The sequence below is a fragment of the Pelobates fuscus genome, chromosome 12, assembly GCF_036172605.1.
Source record: "Pelobates fuscus isolate aPelFus1 chromosome 12, aPelFus1.pri, whole genome shotgun sequence".
In the NCBI taxonomy this organism is placed as follows: Eukaryota; Metazoa; Chordata; class Amphibia; order Anura; family Pelobatidae; genus Pelobates; species Pelobates fuscus.
The window spans coordinates 23,619,792-23,640,626 of record NC_086328.1 but is presented as its reverse complement, the minus strand read 5'-3'; the positions used below and the strand labels follow the sequence as shown (position 1 = coordinate 23,640,626).

At 42.7% G+C, this 20,835-nt stretch overlaps 1 protein-coding gene across 1 annotated transcript in view; it reads right to left on the bottom strand.

Annotated features, from left to right (window-relative positions):
• Positions 1-3,074, bottom strand: part of DYNC1LI2 (dynein cytoplasmic 1 light intermediate chain 2) — a 34,077-nt gene extending 31,003 nt beyond the window's left edge. The window contains exon 1 of the mRNA XM_063437932.1: positions 2,981-3,074. Coding sequence (XP_063294002.1) covers positions 2,981-3,066 — 86 coding nt within the window. The 5' untranslated portion in view covers positions 3,067-3,074. The remainder of the gene's footprint in view (positions 1-2,980) is intronic.
• Between the last annotated feature and the right edge of the window lie 17,761 nt (positions 3,075-20,835).

The following is a 20,835-nucleotide window of genomic DNA, read 5'->3' as shown; positions in this document are numbered from 1 at the left end:
CACGTGGCCATAGAACAACGTATCTTTAGACAGTAATGAAATAATATGGCCGTAAAAAAAGTAACGTTATGTTTTTATCTCATAACGAAGACACCAAAACCTTCGGAAAGTGAATTCTGCAGCATCTTTTTTTGAGAATATTTCATATAATTTCATTAAAATTACTAAACTACTGACACTACAGTATTTAAGAACCCAAAGAGCAGCTAGATATGACAGCAACCTTTAAACACGATATATCACATATGGTAAAATATACAAAACCCAGGCTATCTATATCCATGGCATATGCTAGTTTGGTAATCAATATATATTCTGTGGTGCTCCAACACATTAAAGTTTTTTTTCACATCACATGTTAAGACACACAAGAACAAAAGGTGATGTGGCCCTTGCTGTAACAGGCTTACTCTCAAAATCCAATTATTTAACCATTTTGCTATATTTAGCTTAAGACTGCATTAGTATACGAAAACAGGTAAGGAGAGATAGATTGCTTTCCCGAGAACATTACTTCCAAATCTTGCACCATTGTTACTTTGACAGTTCCGATGCTAGATTTAAAGAAACATGGTACAGTACAGTTTCAATTGCATAGCCCACTGAACATCACACATGGAGAAAACTGTTTGACACTTGGGTGTGGTACTCCCCAAGGCAGGGATGCTTTAAATGTGGAGAACTTTGTAATGTTTGATCACGGAACTCTAATAAAAGCAAACTACATTGTAATCCTTTTTCTCATACACACCCTTAAAAACAGGAACAGAAAGCTGTATGTAGAAAAGCACTACTAAAGAACGTAAAGTTATGATTTTTGGCAACGGCTTCAACGGCAAAAAAAATCATGCACAAACCACTTTACATGTGTTATAAAAAAAAATTAAAAAAAGACAACAAAAAATAATTATAATAAAATGAGGGGAAATAGAGTTTAGATCCCAACCAATGTTTCTGCATGGTGACACAAAGGAAGGACATTAAAATGTCATGACCGATGCTATGGTCTGGGATGCATGCACAAAGTAATTCGCGATTAGCCAGTTAACACTTACAGGGTTATCCACTAAAAGTGCAAACTGAAAGCATGTAACATTTTAGGCCAAAGTAGCCAAGTTGAAGCGCAGTGATTTGCTAAATACAATATTATATTAAGCAGAAGAGCAAGATGCAAAATTTAGGCTGTAGACAAACTGTGAATTTAGTGTATTTGAAGATTTTATTAACCCCCAAATCAGCTATTTTAGTCTAAATTTGCAAAGTTTATTTCAATGATGACATTCCTCAGTGAATAACCACTTTAGTTTGACCGTCATGTTCAGAAATAACAAAGACAAGGGCCTGCATGACTAAGCTGCCCATTCCTAAGGACATCCTATTTCAATCCCATTTACTTCCTTGATTCTTCAAGCAAATCAAGAGAAGCACTGACTAGATCAATTCAGAGAGATAAATACAACATATTTTTGCCTTTACGGATATTATAATGGAGTATCAAATACTGAAAATAAGAAATCAGAACAGTCCAAATACAGACTTTAAGAAATCAGAACAGTGTACCGGAGTCATGTATTCACCCAATCAAAAAAAAAAAAAAACAGATCTGTAGCTACAAGATTTAGAGAAAAATACGGTGTACCCTAATTTTTCACACAACAAACTACAAACATAACACTGTAATTCCCTGTGCACGACCAAAGTCAACTAGTCAAACATTTGCAGCAGCCCATGCACACATCAATATCCATCGGTTTACAGTGCAGCAGCGGTACCCCCAGTTCTTATGGACCACACATCCCATGACATTCAGCTGTGCTAGTCTTCTACATCTAGGGTGCCAGAGGTTACCCATCACTGCTCTCTAGGGTCTGACTGCCCAATGCAAATAAAAGTTATAGATCTCTTAATTCTTGGGTGTAGCAATACTACCATGAGTTCTATTCAGCTGGCTGAGTGTGATGAGAAGTATACCCCACAGCAGAGGCACTGCCACCAATAATGCATGGGAAATCCCCCTGCCCTTATTTTCTATTCTAATGTCCCTCTTTCTAGGAGCTCAATATTGTTGGCATCACCAATGCAAATCAAGTTCTAGATCTCTTATTTCTGGACTGTAGCAATACTATCAATATCAGGAGACCCATTCAGCGGACTGAGTCATGAGAGTGACAGCCCAGGCACAGTAAAGGCACAGCCAGGGGTTCCACATCCCTGCCATACAGGAGCTAGTGATGGCTATTGGTAATTAAAGTGATAGAGCCCCCAATACCAGGGTGCCATAACAATGTCAGCTGTGCCAGGAGGGTGCCATGACAATGCCAGTGACAATGCCAGCTGTGCCAGGAGGGTGCCAGTGACAATGCCAGGTGGGTGCCATGATACTGCCAGCTGTGCCAGCAGGGTGCCATGACAATGCCAGCTGTGCCAGGAGGGTGCCAGTGACAATGCCAGGAGGGTGCCAGTGACAAAGCCAGCTGTGCCAGCAGGGTGCCAGTGACAATGCCAGGAGTGTGCCATGACAATGCCAGCTGTGCCAGGAGGGTGCCAGTGACAATGCCAGCTGTGCCAGCAGGGTGCCAGTGACAATGCCAGGAGTGTGCCATGACAATGCCAGCTGTGCCAGGAGGGTGCCAGTGACAATGCCAGCTGTGCCAGCAGGGTGCCAGTGACAATGCCAGGAGTGTGCCATGACAATGCCAGCTGTGCCAGCAGGGTGCCAGTGACAATGCCAGGAGTGTGCCATGACAATGCCAGCTGTGCCAGCAGGGTGCCAGTGACAATGCCAGCAGGGTGCCAGTGACAATGCCAGGAGGGTGCCATGACAATGCCAGCTGTGCCAGCAGAGTGCCATAATGCCAGCTGTGCCAGTAGGGTGTGGAAGCCACCCAGTGCCAGTGGGCACCATGGGGGACAGGGCAGCCATGTCCCAGGGACCCGGGATTCCCCCCAGAGCTGCTCCCCTGCGGCCTATCATCCTCACCACAGGCTCTGCCCCTCGTCCTCTTCGCCCCCCACGCCCGGTGCCTCCCCCCGGTCAGCGCCAAGCATCTTCCTCTCCGCCGCCATCTTGCCACTGCGGCCACCACAAAGAATGACATCAGCCGGGCCTGACGAGGACCCCGCCTTGAGGGAAGGCCGGTGACATGCCTGAAACAAAGCCACGCCAGGGTGCAATGGCGAGAGGCGTGATAACGAGGAATGCATTTAACTGTACTGTGTGTCTCCTGATCGGACTGTCTGGGGTGGGACTGGGAGAATAGATTTATTTTATTTTTTAATCAGGCGTCCATCTGGGCAGCTATGGCGTCTGGGTCCTCGAGGAAGGGTGAGGTCATGAATGGAGCATCCGCCCCGGGAGCGCAGTGACACCTAGTGGCCGAGCCGTGCTATTGTGTCTGCTCCTATCAGGATGCATGGGTGATATCACTGTCTGGGGATGTCACTGTGTAATAATAATAGCTTAATGTGCCAACTGTATCATACTCTTATATTATACTGTTTATATTACATTATTTTATACTACTCCATGATATCATACAATACTGCTTCTTGTATAGATACACTGCCTTTTACATTATTATTATTATTATTATTATTATTATTATTATTATTATTATTATTATTATTATTACAATACTGCTTCTTGTATAGATACACTGCTTCTTATATTATTATTAATTATTATTATTATTATTATTATTACAATACTGCTTCTTGTATAGATACACTGCTTCTTACATTATACAATGCTCCATTATATATATATATTTATTCAACAGTTCTCATATAGCCCCCTTATTCAGTGGAAATGATGCAAAAATAACATTGGTAATTATACAAACAGGGGATAAATATTTAGACACACTGAAACAAAAGGAGTACGCTGCCTGTGAGCTTACAATCTAGAGGGGAATGGTACATTGAGACAAAAGGTTGTGGCGGTAAATACAATTGTGAAGTAACAAAAATATATCCACAGTTTTGCAACAATAAGGAGTATTTAGTAACAATCAGTATACCCCACACAGTGAGTATAATGAAGATGGAATCTAGAAGCAATGTTCTACAAAACAATGAGTAATCATAACTCCCAATTGACCCTGTTTAGGAAGGACAGTCCCTATGTTAGGCCCAAATCCTTCTTTTCTTTTCTAATGTCCCTCTTTTGTAGAAGCTCTGTATTGTTGTTGTGTCTGAGAGTATAACAGAGTTTCAAAGCAACAATACTCCCAGTAACGTGTCTTTAAACTACAATAAATGTGTTTGGGAATCAGTCTGTGTAAATAAGTTATACAAAAGAGAAAATTAGTGGTACAATATGGCGCTGTAATTGTCAATAAGATAGTGCTGCTGAAACTACCGTGAAACCAACCACACAGTTTCACACAAAGTATAGAATAAAAACCAGTGACAAGTCGATAGTGCACTCACAGGAAAATTGTGACAACGCTTATGTGCACAGTGTTTAAGGTATTTGTGATGGACTGCCTGGCACCCCAACCGGGTGCCTCCGCCAATCGATGCTCCTTGTGCTCACCGAGGACTCCAAGCACTCCACCAGACACCATAAATACTGCAGCCCCTTAGCCGCCGCAGCTTGGTTGGGGTCTCGCCGTCATCCACCCACCCTGGACTAATGACCAGGATCCAGCTTCCAGTGGGTGAACCTCTCCTACTCCAGAGAGTATAGCAGGAACAGCTCTTATAACAGCTAGTGATTATAATCCAAGGGAGTTTAAGGAGTATAGCAACCCCCAGAGTGAATATAGCTGCCCCCTCCACATGTCCCCTCCACACATGAGACGAGGCTCTATGTTTAGGGTGAAGAGGAACTGATTTTAATGGTGCCATACTTGGCCTTAAATGACAATCCCCATGCAAGGGGTACCCCCACATGGACCTGATGGTAGACTGATTTACAACATCACAGACACATAAAAATAAGGTTACATGGCTTGACACTCCCACACATAGCATACAATCCCTCCCCTCTGCCTGGGAGATAATTGAGTCAGATACTGTATTAACTCAATTATATCCAGGCAGAAAAAACACAAATTTCTAAAAAAAAAAAAAAAAAAAGTACCCCAAAAACACATAATATCCCCACAAATGTTACATCCCCTGATAGCCACGATCAGGGTAACCAACACATCCAAAAATCACCCAGATCAGCTCAGGGGTTCAGGAACCTTCCGGAAGTTTCATTTTGACCGACCGCACGCATGGTTCCATGCCCAAAACAGTTCCAGACAATTAGGCTGTGCGGTCAGTCTACTTCAGGGATTCGAAGTAACATATGAAATACCGAACGTAGAGAGTTCGTATGGCACTTAGTCTATGTCTCTCCTTTGGGAATTTATTCTTACCGAATTCGAATAGCCGAACATCCATGGAAGGTAAATAGTTAGCGGTGTTCGTGCCGTCGTGTGTCCGATTTGAGTTCCATGAACTCGACGACCAAACAACGCTTATTGTACTTGCGGCTTAAGATGGCTGTTGCCACGTGTTCAAACTGCTTCGGGAGTTCAGGAGTTCGAAGTGCCGCTTCGAACCACTTCGGGAGTTCGAAGTGACGCTTCAAGAGTTCGAAGTGTAGCCATACAAGTCCAAAAAGGCACAAACAGGGTCTTAAACCAAAGTCTATTACACGGGCCATAGCCACAGGGCAGGAGGCTGGCAAACAGGCTCCTCCAAAAGCCAGTGGCGAGGTTACTTTCGCCACAGCATAGTTAAAAAATGTACATACACTTATTAGGGAGCTGTGTCCAGAGGTACTTTTAAAAGAGAAACGCTCACATAGGGCAAAGCAATCTGTATAATATCCACAAAGCAAGTATAATTTACCGTATATACTCGAGTATAAGCCGACCCGAATATAAGCCGAGGCCCCTAATTTTACCCAAAAAAACTGGGAAAACTTATTGACTCGAGTATAAGACTAGGGTGAGAAATGCAGCAGCTACTGGTAAATTTCTAAATAAAATTAGATCCTAAAACAAATATATTAATTGAATATTTATTTACAGTGTGTGTATATAATGAATGCAGTGTGAGTGTATGAGTGCAGCGTGTGTATGAGTGCAGCGTGTGTATGAGTGCAGCGTGTGTATGAATGCAGCGTGTGTATATGAATGCAGTGTGAGTGTATGAATGCAGTGTGAGTGTATGAATGCAGTGTGTGTGTGTATGAGTGCAGCGTGTGTATGAGTGCAGCGTGTGTATGAGTGCAGTGTGTGTGTATGAGGTGTGTGTGTGTGTGTGTCAGAGCCTTGGTGGGGGGTGGGCAGTTTTTTATTTTAATTTTTTTTATTATTTTTTTTGTTATTATTATTTATTATTTGTATTTATTTAATTTAATTATTATTTTTGTATTATTATTTAATTATTATTATTTTATTATTGTTATATATTTTTTTTCGTCCCCCCTCCCTGCTTGATACATGACAGGGAGGGGGGGCTCTCCTTCCCTGGTGGTCCAGCATTGGCAGTTCAGTGGGGGGAGAGGGGGGCTGGCAGAGAGTTTACTTACCTCTCCTGCAGCTCCTGTCAGCTCTCTCCTCCTCTGCGCCGTCCGTGCAGCTCCCTCTGTCAGCTCCCAGTGTAAGTCTCGCAAGAGCCGCGGCTCTCGCGAGACTTACACTGGGAGCTGACCGAGGTGCTGAACGGACGGCGCGGAGGAGGAGAGAGCTGACAGGAGCTGCAGGAGAGGTAAGTAAACTCTCTGCCAGCCCTCCTCTCCCCCAGTCTGTATTATGGCAATGCAAATTGCCATAATACAGACTATTGACTCGAGTATAAGCCGAGTTGGGGTTTTTTAGCACAAAAAACGTGCTAAAAAACTCGGCTTATACTCGAGTATATACGGTATATATATTTTTCATAGTTGCATCCTACTCACATTTTAATGAGCCTGCATGAAAACTGGCTCAGGTATATAGGCATGAGTAGGATGTAAAGATGTAAAGGTGAAGTCTCTCAGCTTCTGTATTCTTCATCAGTGGTCATATGGTGAAGGATAACAAGCAAGAATTAAAAGTAAAATCTTTACATTTATTCAAAAAACAATATAAAAGTCTTACATATAAGAAGCACAAAAAGCTGCATCAAGAAATTCTTCATAAAACAAACAACGTGTTTCGGCTGGACGCCTTCATCAGGTGAATAGTAGTAGGGGGCCAGAAGGACAGTACTATTATGCACCTGATAAAGGTGTCCAGCCGAAACACGTTGTGTTTGCTTTATGAATAATTTCTTGATGCAGCTTTTTGTGTCTGTGACACTGAGTAAGTGTGTGTCTGTCAGTGTCTTGTCAGTGAGTGTGTATGTGTCTGTCGGTTAGTGTATATGTGTGTCTGTTGGTGAATGTGAGTGTGTGTGTAACTGTGAATAAGTGAGTGTGTATGCCTGTGTGTTTCAGTGAAAGTGTGTGTTGGTTAAATAGTGTGTGTGACAATGACTGTGTATCTGTAAGTGAGGTATGTCAGTGCATGCATCAGTGAGGGCGTGTGTTTGTCTGGAAGAGAAATTTGGAAGGGGGGAGGGTTGCCTGAATTTGTCATGTCTAGGGCAGCACAAAACCAGAATACACCACTGGTGCCAGCAATTGACCAGTCCTTGTATTCCCTGTTAGCTTTTTGATGAAAGCAGGTCATTCTTGAAATTCAGGACTCCAGTAACAAAGTTTACATGTTGAATAAGAAGGCAACTATAAAACATCCTTTAATTTCCAGCTGCATCCCTTATCAATATTCAATAAACATACCTACTAGTTTCATGTAAGCTATTGGAATAGTGTCCAATAATATGACCAGAACGCATACTAAATAATCTCCATCCATGTTCCAGTCAGTATCCAGAGCACACTGTCCACCAGAAGATCCCATCTTCAACCTAAGCCTGCTCCTGCTTCTGATACCTTCAAGGTCCACCATACAGAGGTCACTGGGTTCTACAGGTGTATTCCATCCATGGTACTCAACCTACTACATGTATATATCTTCACTCATGAATTGGGTTTGTTTTCGAGAAGCATGTAGTAAGGTTTGGTTCTGGGTGAGGAAGAAATGTTTGGCAATCGGCCATATATTTTCCCGTTGGCACTGCCTTTAGCACATATTATGTGGTGGAGAGAGGAGAACAAGAAATTAATTCTTAGAGTTGCAAATCAAGTTCCTTTTTAGACCAGGCATCTTATAACGACAAGATTCTATTTTGGAGACCTTTAGAATATATCTTCCATTACACATCCCATTTTATGTATCTATCTATCTTGTTTCCTTCCTTCCCTGACAGATTGTTTGCTAGTCACGTCCATTATGATCTGAAAAGGTCTTTACAGATAACTTTTTTTTTTCTTTACATGAACAAATGTACGAAGCTCAGTGGTCTCAAAACTTAAAGGGTCATCAGAAATATTTTTGATTTCCTTGAAACAGTGGGTGGCAATTTGACTAGTACCACATATACAGGATTTAAGGTGATTTTAAATTTAAAACCAGATTTGCTGAACGGAAAGCATGGCTGACTTAAAGAATTTTTCCTCTTTAGTTTTTTTAACCTTACATTTGAAATTCACCTTGAACTCTCACTTTAATAAATAAACCTTATTGATACATACTGATAATTTTTAAGCTTCCTTTAAAGACTCCATTTTGACAATAACAACCTATGCCAAATGTTGTATCTGAAATTTAAAGGCGCATACATAAGTCTCACCAGAGAATCGGGATGCTGTTAGAAGGGAAGTAGATGGGGCGGGCCATTGCCATTATTGTGTCACTGGCTCCACCCCTGAACGGGTTGGACCAGCTCAGAAAGGAGGCAGGCTTGTTCTCTTTACTGGTAGGTCAGCCTCAGGGTAGACCCTGCTGAGAGCATGGGTTCAGTGCTACTTGCAGGTTCCTAGTGACCTGATCATAGCACGAATGCATCTAATGATGTGCTCACGCTATGCTTGTTGGGTGACACCAGTGAACAAAGTCAGGATGGCAGGACAGGACCTGAAAATCTGCAAAGTACTGCCAAAATCTGGATGGTTGGTTAGGCATGCACGTGTTTAAAGAACATCACTGGTCGGAAGTGGCCCAAGAAGTGATATGTGTCTTTGATGTGCTTCTGAAGTGTTCCTTTCAGAATTATTGAGAATTAAAGAATTAGCTTCATTCTTGTATGCCAAAAAACAAACATATGTAGCATAGTTCTCCCTGTGCAAGAACGTTTTTTTGTCCTTCCTCTATTTGTCCACAGTTAAAGCTTCCGTGTTCTAGAGCTGTTGCAGATTCTAGTCTGTAATTCTTCTCCTTTACTGATGTCATTTAGTTCAACTCCTGTGTAACCTCATTGTGCCATGGGAACACTTAACTCCATACTCACATCAAAGCAACCACGTAGCAGATAGTTTGTATGACTCAACCAAGAAATCAATCTACACTGTAGTAGTGATTGATTCTTCTTGTAATAGTTTCACTTAGCGGAAAACATCATGCTTTCCAGTGTACTCACCTTTCAGAATGTCATGGACTTACAGTGGGAGGAATGGACATTTGACACAGGAATTGGCAATTTTAGGCCACATATTGTTGAAATGGAAACATTCTTTAGCTCAGCTAACTTTCATGCTCTGTTATTTTAGTCTAAAGTTAGCAGTTGTCTTGCCAGTTTGCACAATTCCAGGATTAAAAAAAAATATCAATAGGTCCATTTAGAGTTGTGACAAGAGAAAATCCTGTAGCACAGACCTAGAACATGATCTCAGATGGAGTTATGAGTAATCACCACAATAGAAACAAAACGCGACATTTACTGTGCTTCTTGCCAGCTGGATGTCAACAATGTGGACTTCTCTATTTATTTTGTGTCTCTCTCCATGGTCGGTTGCTTTGTGTCTCTCCCCACGGCTGTTTACCTGGTGTCTCACCACATGGTTGTTTACTTTATGTCTCTCTCCATGGCCGGTTACTTTGTGTCTCTCCTCATGGCTGGTTACTATGCGTCTCTTCACATGGCTGTTTACTTTGTGCCTCCCCCCATGGCCAGTTACTTTGTTTCTCTACCCATGGACGGTTACTTTGTTTCTCTACCCATGGACGGTTACTTTGTGTCTCTCCCCTACTTTGTGTCTCTCCCCATTCCCGATTACTTTATGTCAATCCCCAAGGCCGGTTTCTTTGTGACTCTCCCCTACTTTGTGTCTCTCCCCATGGCCGGTTACTTTGTGTCTCTCCCCACGGCCGGTTACTTTATGTCAGTCCCCAAGGTCGGTTTCTTTATGTCTCTCCCCTACTTTGTGTCTCTCTCCATGGCCGGTTACTTTGTGTCTCTCCCCATGGCCGGTTACTTTGTGTCTCTCCCTACGGCCGGTTACTTTATGTCAATCCCCAAGGCCGGTTTCTTTGTGTCTCTCCCCTACTTTGTGTCTCTCCCCATGGCCGGTTACTTTGTGTCTCTCCCCATGGCCGGTTACTTTGTGTCTCTCCCCATGGCCGGTTACTTTGAGTCTCTCCCCATGGCCGGTTACTTTGTGTCTCTCCCCATGGCCGGTTACTTTGTGTCTCTCCCCTACTTTGTGTCTCTCCCCGTGGCCAGTTACTTTGTGCCTATTTGTGCCTGTGTCTATTTCCATGCCTTTCCTACCTTGTATTAGACTATCACTATTCTATTTTCTGTGTCATTGTGAACCTCACAGTGAAGAGGTATGTATTGGTAGAAGAAAAACCAGATCTCTGCCAAAACCACATTGCATTAGCTGCCAACAGAGATACGTGTCATTTAAAGCTGCCCAGACCCCTACTGGGACTGGGGGACTGACTCTACCCTCCTAATATCAGACTTATTCACCTGGTATGTTGCAACATGAAATATCTGCCATCTGTTATAAACAAGAAGAAATATAGGAGCCTTCATTCATATTGGACTGGTGGCCCCTAATAGGTTTTACCTCTTCTACATAAAGTGTTGTGTCAGTCTGGGTATCACTTCCTAATATTTAGAGATCAGAAAGCCCTTTAGAACACTACATATGTCCTTCCATAATGTAGCTGAAAGGCAGGAATAGAAGAGTTTGCCATTAATTAATTTTTCTAATTTTAGGCAAAAATTGACAAATAGTTTGAGGATATCCAGCGTTACATTTCATGAAACTGCAGTAAGTGCCTCTAGTGGCTGTCTGGTAGTAGTTTTATATTGCAGGGTTAAAGAGACGGGGACTCTGCACCCAGACCAATGAGAAGACGTGGCCTGGGTGCCTATAGTATCCCTTTAAAGGCTCTGCTGGGTGAAAGAAGGTGAAGATGGACAACTGCCAATGATGACTCTGCCGGAGGTGTGGATCAAGATGCACACACACCAAATAATTCCTAGGTGAGCGACTTTAAGAGATAGATGCAATTGCAATACAATTAATGGTGTATGAGTCAGAGCATACATTATCCGGTTATGAGACTGACCATAGAGCAGCATTTATAAATCACGTCATGTTAGCCACAATGCTGCAATGATGTCATCTTAGGAAACCAGTCATGCCCATTATTTTCTGAAATCATAAGATATCCAGCACAATATGATTGTTATTCGATTTTTCTATCATTATCAGAAAAATGTGTAGTACAGCTCTTTTCAAACTTATCTAAGAGCTGGCTACACCAATATCTCCATTTAAAAGGACAGTGCACTTCTAATTATTTTTTATTTTCTATAAGGTAGGAAAAAAAAGTGTGTTTTTAGTGTACGCTTGAGACTAAAGTTTCACTCCATATGTATTGCACTTATTTTGACTTCTCCGATATAATTCTAAATAAAAAGTGATTTAGTGATATATGTGCCAGTCCGGAATGCTATATCTATTTGATAATGTACTGCTCGCTGAAGCTTAAAAGAAAAATATAATTAAGGTACTGAAAAGTTCATACAAAATATCAGAACTGGCTCAGTTATCTTTTTTTTTTGTAAATCTTTCTTTTATTAAGGCATGCGAGATGGGTACAGAATAAAGAACGGGAAATGTACGGGTGGTAAACAATATAGGGTTATTACAGCGTTAACAGTGATTGCCATTTCCGATATATTAGTGCCTCATTTTTGTTTTTAGGTTGTTCAACGAAAACATATTGTAAACAGGCTCATATTCCCTCACATGTCACAGATTTAAAGAATAGGGTGGTAAGATGAGGGGGACAAGTGTCCATGCGGGTTTGCGTAGGTAAGCTTAATTTGTAGGTTATAGACATGTTGAGGCTTCTCACACGTTATAATAGTTACAAGTTGCCAGACAAGCTGAATAGGACATGCATACGTTCAAGTTGGATATGTGTGATTAGTTTGCACATTATAAATAGGCTTAATCTTTTTAACATGTCACGAGAGTTATGAGATGTAAATGCATAACAAATAATAAGGTGAGATGTATAATCTATGCATCAAATTAAAGACATGCTAATAGGTAAGATCACGTTAGGCTAGCTAGTGACAGCAACTCTTCAACATAGACACCCATATACCATGCATTAAGTAGGGAGACATAAGTGGTAGCAGGTTTCTTCATATTAACCCTCTCATAACCAGTGAGGAATGGCATATTCTGGCTGACCAGAGCGTGATTTGGAGAGAGTCCTTGCAGGGAGACGTAGAGAGTAAAGGTACCATAAGTCCGCAGAACAGTCCCCTTTGGCCCATGCCGGGTCCTGGCTTGTAGGTTTGCGGTAACAGCCCGCTGATGTGCGTGCGGTGTGTGTCCGTCGCTGGGCTGCAGTGGTTTGCTGCATGACAGGCGATGGAGAGGGTGTCTCTTTAGGCCCAGGCTGGTCAGGAGGTCTGTATTGACTTGCCGTAAGCTCGGTTGCCACTGGGGTCTGGAGTTTCTGCGCCCCGAGTCCACTGGCGTTCGCTGTGGGCGGGTGATGCAACGCTGTGGTGGCTTCTCTGCGGTCAAGGGCCGCTGGTCTTCGACCTGAGGCCTGTGTGGGTGCTCTTGCCTTTAGCCATTGGGCCCATCATCAGGTCCGTGGGCCCAGGGTTCCGCCGGCTCCCATGCTTCTCCCTGGGTGTATGGCAGGCTGTGGGGGGGGGGTTCCCTCCCTGTGAGCGCCCAGCTCAGAAGAAGAGTGAGCGGGCATCTTGGCAGTGGCATCCCCAGGTATGGTAGTTGGTGGGTGTCAGATGCCAGGGGTATCTCCGGGTGTGAGGGCCTCCGTGTGGTATATCCCCGCGTGCAGGCATGGGTGAAGGCGGTTGGTAGGCCTGTGCTCGGGGTTGCGTGTAGTACGCACATGGTCTCCGCCATCTTGTGTGCGGGTCACAGGCCACACGACAGCGGTGTCTCAGAGAGCTGTGGAGTCTGGCATGGCTTTGTTTGGACCGGGATCACCCCCCCGGTCCAGTGGGGGGGAAGCAGGACCGGGTCCGCAGGTTCTTCACGCGTGTCGGGCTCCGTCGGGCGGGATAGCGTTGCGGCGGCCGTCCGCTTCACTCACCGCCAGTATAGGTCCCGTCTGGTGCAGCGGGCCCCATCCTCCGAGGGACTAAAACTGCGAGAGCAAGCCTCTCCTCGGCTCGGGCAGCCCGGGTACATCGAGGGTCGCAGGGAATTGCCGGAATTTCTCACCAAAAGTGCGATTTGTAGGCTATTTGTGGCCCTGTTTGCAGGAGCTGAGCTGTCCTGCGACTGCTCAGCTCGGCGGCCCGGCCCCGCCCCCAACTGGCTCAGTTATCATGCTCTAAACTTGACAATCCTCTTGTAATTTCTCCAGTTTAGGGAATTAACCAATAGGTTCATTATTAAAATGCAATACAATTATTTTTGCAACAATTTAAATTGATGCATTGCATATGCATCTCTCCTGGACAATTCATTTTATTAAAAATCATAACTATCAGACATATCATATTTCACTTAGGAAGGTCCTACAATTTTGTGGAGCTATATCCGCGCAATCACCTGTTCTTGTTTTCTCATTTGTATATGTAAGTGTATTGAGTGACTATACACTAAGGTGTTTTTTGCTGCATGCTACGATATTAGCACATTTTTCAACCAGCGCCATCCCTTTTCCTTTCTTTTATTTCTTATATCAGAAATATCACCAATATGTGTAATAGCATATATTAACAGCCTGTCCTTAACAGCCTGCCTCTATAAGTACTTTGTCAAAATGAGACAAATCAGACCCATAAAGCGATCAACTTGCTGAAATGCTTTATCTTTGTAGAGTGTGTCCTCTTTTTTCCATTTTACCATTTTCCCTAAAAATTGGCACTTTTATAACGGAAGCTCGTTACACCCCCCTGGCTGTCAATCAGACAACCAGTTCTGTTACTTCCTGGTTTGTTTAGCTCAGTGGAGACAAACTCAAGAGGCAACAATTGTCCAGAGCACCTACCTTCCAAAGACTTCTCGTTGAGCTGCATTACATGTGTGTGCTCAGTACACCTGTCTTGCTATCTTGTTATCTCACTACAAACTTTGTATAAAAGTACTGTATTTGTAAACTTACGGGTAGTGTCTACACTTCCTTTCGTATTAGTATCTGTTCCACAGCGCTATATACATACCGAATAATAATAGTTTAAAAAATGCTATTAAATAAATAATCTCAAACTATCAGTGCCAGATTATGGGCTTCATAGTTTGAACTTGAAATGCACACTGAGCCTAAAAATAAAATTTTAGTTTGTGCTTGTTTCATACACCTGACCTCCAATTTCAACTAGCTTGGGTCTATTACAATACATAGGACTGAAGCATCCATTGAAATAGTTTACATTAATCTGGCCCTGCATTCCAGGACTAAATAAATATGTATCCACTAGTTAAAGTAGATCAACCCAACTTGCCTAGTCTAGTGGAGTCTGTGATTTATATTGTCAGGGTTATTGGCTAAACTTCGAACCGGAGCAAATTGAAATCCAAATAGTGAAATTTAGACTAATGAAAATTAGATCTAAAATAGCCAAATAATGACTGCAGTTGGAGAATTATCTAGATAAGCTATTTCACTCTCTATTTTGCCATTCTAATTCACATTTTAGTCAGTAATCCAATGTTTGTCAGCCTTCCATTAGGGTACACGGGAACAGCCAAAAAAACAGCATTATGGTGACAAATTCCTCCATTGTCATTAACACATGACATGCTGCTGCTGAACCAATATGAACTATAGATTCAAACGACCTGGAGGTATAAGTATATGAACAAGGTGTCAGACTGCTTCTGTATTCATTAAGATATAGTGATCAGTAGAATATTGTAAGTACAATCAGGGGCCTAACTAGGAATCACTGGGCCCTGGTGCAATAAATAAAGAAGCACTATAGGGTCAGGAACACAAACATGTATTCCTGACCCTATAGTGTTAAAACCACTATCTGGCCCCCTGTTACACCCCTAAATGTAGTAAAATCTTCCCTTTATTCCAGTCTGCTGCTTCTGACTCTGCACCCAATCCGACTCTTCGGCTGACATCATCAGAATTAATTAGCTTAGCCAAACACAATACTTTCCCATAGGAAAATGCCACCCTGGCGAATCAGCATCTCCTCATGAATCAATGCATCTCTATGAGGAAAGTTCAATGTCTCCATGCAGAGGGTGGAGACACTGAATGTCAGTGCTGCAATTGAAAAAAACCCACTTGCAGGCACGGGTTCGGGGGAGACACTGTCCCCCCCAAGGGGTCAAGTCCTGGGAAAAAAAGTGTGGGAACTCCCCCCCCCCCCAAAAAAAAACCCAAAACCCACTCGTATGCATATATAAACGCGTGCACACACATACACTCACAGACACACACATGCAATCAGACACTCACAGACACACATACTCAGACACTCACACAGTGGTGTATTTTAATTTTGTGCTGCCCTAGGCATGACTATACCTGAGCACCCCCTAATCTAAATGTACCACCCCTTCCTGTCAAGGGCGCACCGCTTCCTGATTAAGAACCCACCCCATTCTCTTTAGACTCCACCTTTTCCTGCTCCTTTTAAAGAAATACTATAGTGCCAGGAAAACAAAGCTGTTTTCCTGGCACTATAATTCCCTATAGTGCCCCCCTCCCTCATGTCCTCCCCTCCCCCACTCGACACTGATGGGGTTAAAATCCTATGGGTATTTAGCAGATGCTGGATGTCCTCATGCACCACACTTTTGGTCACCTAACCACCCGAAAGTCCCTCTAGTGGCTGTCTGGTAGACAGCCACTAAAGGTGGAGTTACCCCTCAAGGTAATTATTGCAGTTTCTGAGAAACAGCAATAATTACACTTGCATGTTTAAGGGGACTGGGACACTGCACCCAGACCACTTCAATGAGCTGAAGTTGTCTGGGTGCCTATAGTGTCCCTCTAAGCACACTCTCTGACAGACGCCCACACTGGCAGATACACACTGACAGTAACACACACACTCAGTGACAAACACACTGTCAGACCTTCCGGCATTCGCTAACCGTGGACTTCCGGGTTCTCGGAGCGCGGCCACTCCCCCTCCTATGACGCGGTCGTTCCCAGGATTCATAGAGAGACCGCGTCAACACCACAGTGCTGGATCAACTCGAAAGCTCCCGCGAACTTCAAACTGAATTATTACTACTTCTACTGTGTATCGGACCCGGACTGTTTAATCGTTTACCCTCCTTCTCCTCTCCCACGACCTCGGACTGTTTTTGGATATTCTCTTGCCTGCTGCAACCTCGATTCTCTGTGGAATCTCTATCACCAATTTCGATTATCGCTCCTTCATAAGTTAAGTAAACCAGATCTGCTCAAGCTGGATATATAACCATCCTAAGTCTATGTGGTTCGCTATCTGCTCCACCTAACCTCCTAACCTTGTTTCAACTACTAATTAATCATCTGCATCCTAATTTGGAACTTCTCGCTGGTTGTGTTAAAATTGCCTTATCTTAAAACAACTTCAACTCCGCTGCTGTTTATAACCTGCCAGGAATTAAAGAGACAGTTCAAATTGATTATCTTTTTTATTTTAAAGCAATAAACAATATCAGTTTCAGAAATCTGCAGTTGTTTCCATCTTGTCAACAATTGAGCATTACAGATTGATCCAGCCTAATTAATGGATACAGCAGATCTCACTTCTGAAATCACCAGATTAAACCAAAGAGTGGATACGCTTACTCAAGGCATGCAAGATCTACAGATCACCAATGAAAGAATCCTTACTTATGTAAGGGACTTGCAAACACATACTCCTCACACAGTTACACACTCGGCTAGTGACCCTGCTGTCTCCAACCCCGAAAAATTCTCTGGAGACAGGTCCCAATACCGAGAGTTTATCAATTCTTGCAAGTTGTTGATTGCATTAAAACCTCGATCATATTCCACTGAAAGATCTAAAGTTTGTTCTGTTATTTCATTTTTGAGAGGTGAACCCATGGCCTGGGCTCATTCCTTTCTTGAGAATGATGATCCCATATTGGATTCTCTGGATGAATTCTTTGAAGCCATGTCTCTTCTTTACGAAGACCCAAACAAACAAGCGACTGCAGATTTAACCATTAGAACACTGCAGCAAAGAAACAGGCCTGTCGAAGATTACATTGCTGAATTCAAACGATGGGCACCAGAAACTCAGTGGAATGACATAACTCTACGTAACCAGTTCCGTATTGGGTTATCTGAAGCTGTCAAGGATGAGCTCTCCAGAACTGAACTACCTACTACACTGAATACACTTATCCAACTGTCAATCAGCATTGACCGAAGACTTAGGGAAAGAAAAGCTGAGAAATCACTCACTAGCTCTCTATGGAAAAAACCCTTCACCTCTTCAAAGGCACCGGAGAAACCTATAACTCCCGCTGAACCTATGGAAATAGGGGTTGTGAGAAGTCCTCTTACTCCAGAAGAGAGAACCAGAAGAAGACAAATGAACCTCTGCATGTACTGTGCTTCACAAGAACATGTGGTCCCAGACTGTCCCCTATTGAAACGTCCCCGAGGTGGTAAGCATGGTTCCACCACAATTGTTATGAGTGTGCTTCCCTCTAAACCAATCTCTCATTTCTCCTCTGTTTCTCTCATATTACAGTGGGACAAAGAAAGAATTACGACTAAGGCCATTATTGATTCCGGTGCTAATGGGGTGTTCCTGGACTCATCCTTTGTTACAAAAAATAAAATTCCTTGTGTTCAAAAACGTAATTCCGTCTCTGTCAGAGTTATTGATGGCTCCTTAATCTCCTCGGGGCCCATTCGCCTTGAAACTGTCCCTTTAAGGACTACTACTAATTATATCCATTCTGAATTTCTTGTTTTTGATGTCATAAATTCTCCTCTTTATCCAATAATATTAGGGATAGACTGGTTACGGACTCATAACCCACATATTACATGGGCTCCTTTCTCTCTCACGTTTAACTCTGCATATTGCCAGGGAACATGTCTACAACACATCCCCATTTTGCAAGTTACTGGGGAATCCACTATACCTTCCAGCTATTCAGAGTTCGCTGATGTGTTCAGTAAAAAGGAAGCAGAGACACTTCCTCCTCATCGACCCTATGATTGTCCGATTGACCTTGTTCCTGGTGCTCCTATCCCTTTTGGACATATTTATCCTCTCTCTGAATCAGAGTTAAAAACCCTCAAGGAATACCTGGATGAAAACCTCCGTAAGGGGTTCATTAGACCTTCCTGTTCACCAGCCGCTTCCAGCATGTTTTTTGTAAGAAACAAGGACCAGACTATACGGCCAATCATCGATTACAGGTCTTTAAATAAAATAACTATCAAGAATCGTTACCCTCTTCCCCTGATCAATGAGTTGATTGAAAGATTAAGAACAGCTACCATCTACACTAAACTTGACCTTCGTGGGGCATATAACCTTGTTAGAATCAAGGCCAATGATGAATGGAAAACGGCGTTCAGGACCCGATATGGTCTTTACGAATATCTTGTCATGCCCTTCGGGCTATGTAACGCCCCTGCAACCTTTCAGCATTTCATCAACGATATCTTCCGAGATCTCCTAGACGTTTGTGTCATCATTTACTTAGATGATATTCTCATCTACTCCAACAACCTTGAAGAACACAGAAAACACGTGAGATGGGTATTATCCAGATTAAGAACACACAAATTATACGCAAAACCAGAAAAATGTATATTTGAAGTCAATGAAATCACTTTTTTGGGATACGTTATCTCCCCTCATTCAATAAGTATGGATACCTCCAAAATAGATTGCATTGTCAACTGGTCTACTCCTACTAATACTAAAGACTTACAACGTTTTCTGGGATTTGCCAACTTCTATAGGAAGTTCATTAAAAATTACTCCAATGTTGCTCATCCCCTCAACCTGCTCAATAGCAGTAAACGGTCCTTTGCTTGGAACGATAAGGCTCAAGCAGCCTTTGATGAATTAAAACGGAGATTCACAAGTGCTCCCATTCTCCAACTACCTAATCCTGCTTTTCTCTACGTCATGGAAACGGATGCTTCTGACACAGCTATCGGGGCTGTCCTCTCTCAACACCAAACGCCTCAAGATCCTCTCCATCCAGTAGCTTTTTTTTCACGATCTTTGTCTCCTGCTGAACGAAATTATCCTGTAGGAGAAAAAGAATTATTAAGTATTAAAGCTGCATTCGAAAACTGGCGTCACATACTTGAAGACACACGCACTCCTGTAATTGTTTATACAGACCACAGGAACCTTGAATATCTTCATTCCAACAAAACACTCTCTGCCAGACAAGTACGCTGGAATCTTTTCTTTTCCCGTTTCAATTTTCAAATCATCTACAGACCTGGATCCAGAAACAAAAAGGCAGATGCCCTGTCCAGAATTCACCAAGATCTTCCTGTAAACGAAACTCAACCACCTAAAATCATAGGTATTATTTCGTCATTAATAGATGATATTAAACATCTTAAGGAAGAAGATCTTGAACTTCCCAAACAAAGCAATCTATCAAAAAAGGACGGTATCTACTACTTCAAAGACAGGTTATACATTCCTCCCTTGCTTAGGAATAAAATACTCTCTTTGATTCATGATTCCCCTCTGGCTGGTCATCCTGGTACAAGGAAAACACTGGAGCTGTCTAAAAGATATTACTGGTGGCCTCGCCAGGACAGAACCATAGAATCTTATGTCAAAAACTGCCCAACCTGTCTGAGATCAAAATCTGACCATCATCCACCATTCGGTCAATTATTAAGCCTACCTGTTCCAGAAAGACCTTGGCAGTCCATCTCAATGGACTTCTTGGTAGAACTCCCTCCTTCGCAACATCATACCACCATTCTGGTAGTGGTAGACCGTTTCACCAAGATGTCCCATTTTATTCCTTTGAAGAAATTACCCTCTTCATCTGAACTTGCAAAAATATTCATCAATAACATCGTGAAACTCCATGGTCTTCCTGAAGAAATCATATCAGACAGAGGAACACAGTTCACCTCCAAATTCTGGAATGAGATGTGTTCCTCCCTCAATATTCAACGTAAATTATCTTCAGCCTATCATCCCCAAACCAACGGACAAACAGAGAGAGTTAATCAATGTGTTGAACAATACTTGCGGTGTTATTGCTCTCACTTACAAGATGATTGGATCACGTGGTTACCAATGGCAGAGTTCTCATACAACAACTCGGTACACGCTAGTAGCAAAATGACTCCATTCTTCTCAAATTTTGGATTCCATCCCTCTTCATTTCCTGATCAAGGACTTCCTTCTTCTAATCCATACGTCTCCAACCATAACTCTTTCATGTCTGCCCTCTTCCTCAGGTTACGTGATAACCTTAAAAATGCATCATCTGCTCAGAAAAAGTTTTTCGATACTGGTAGACGACCTTCCCCTACC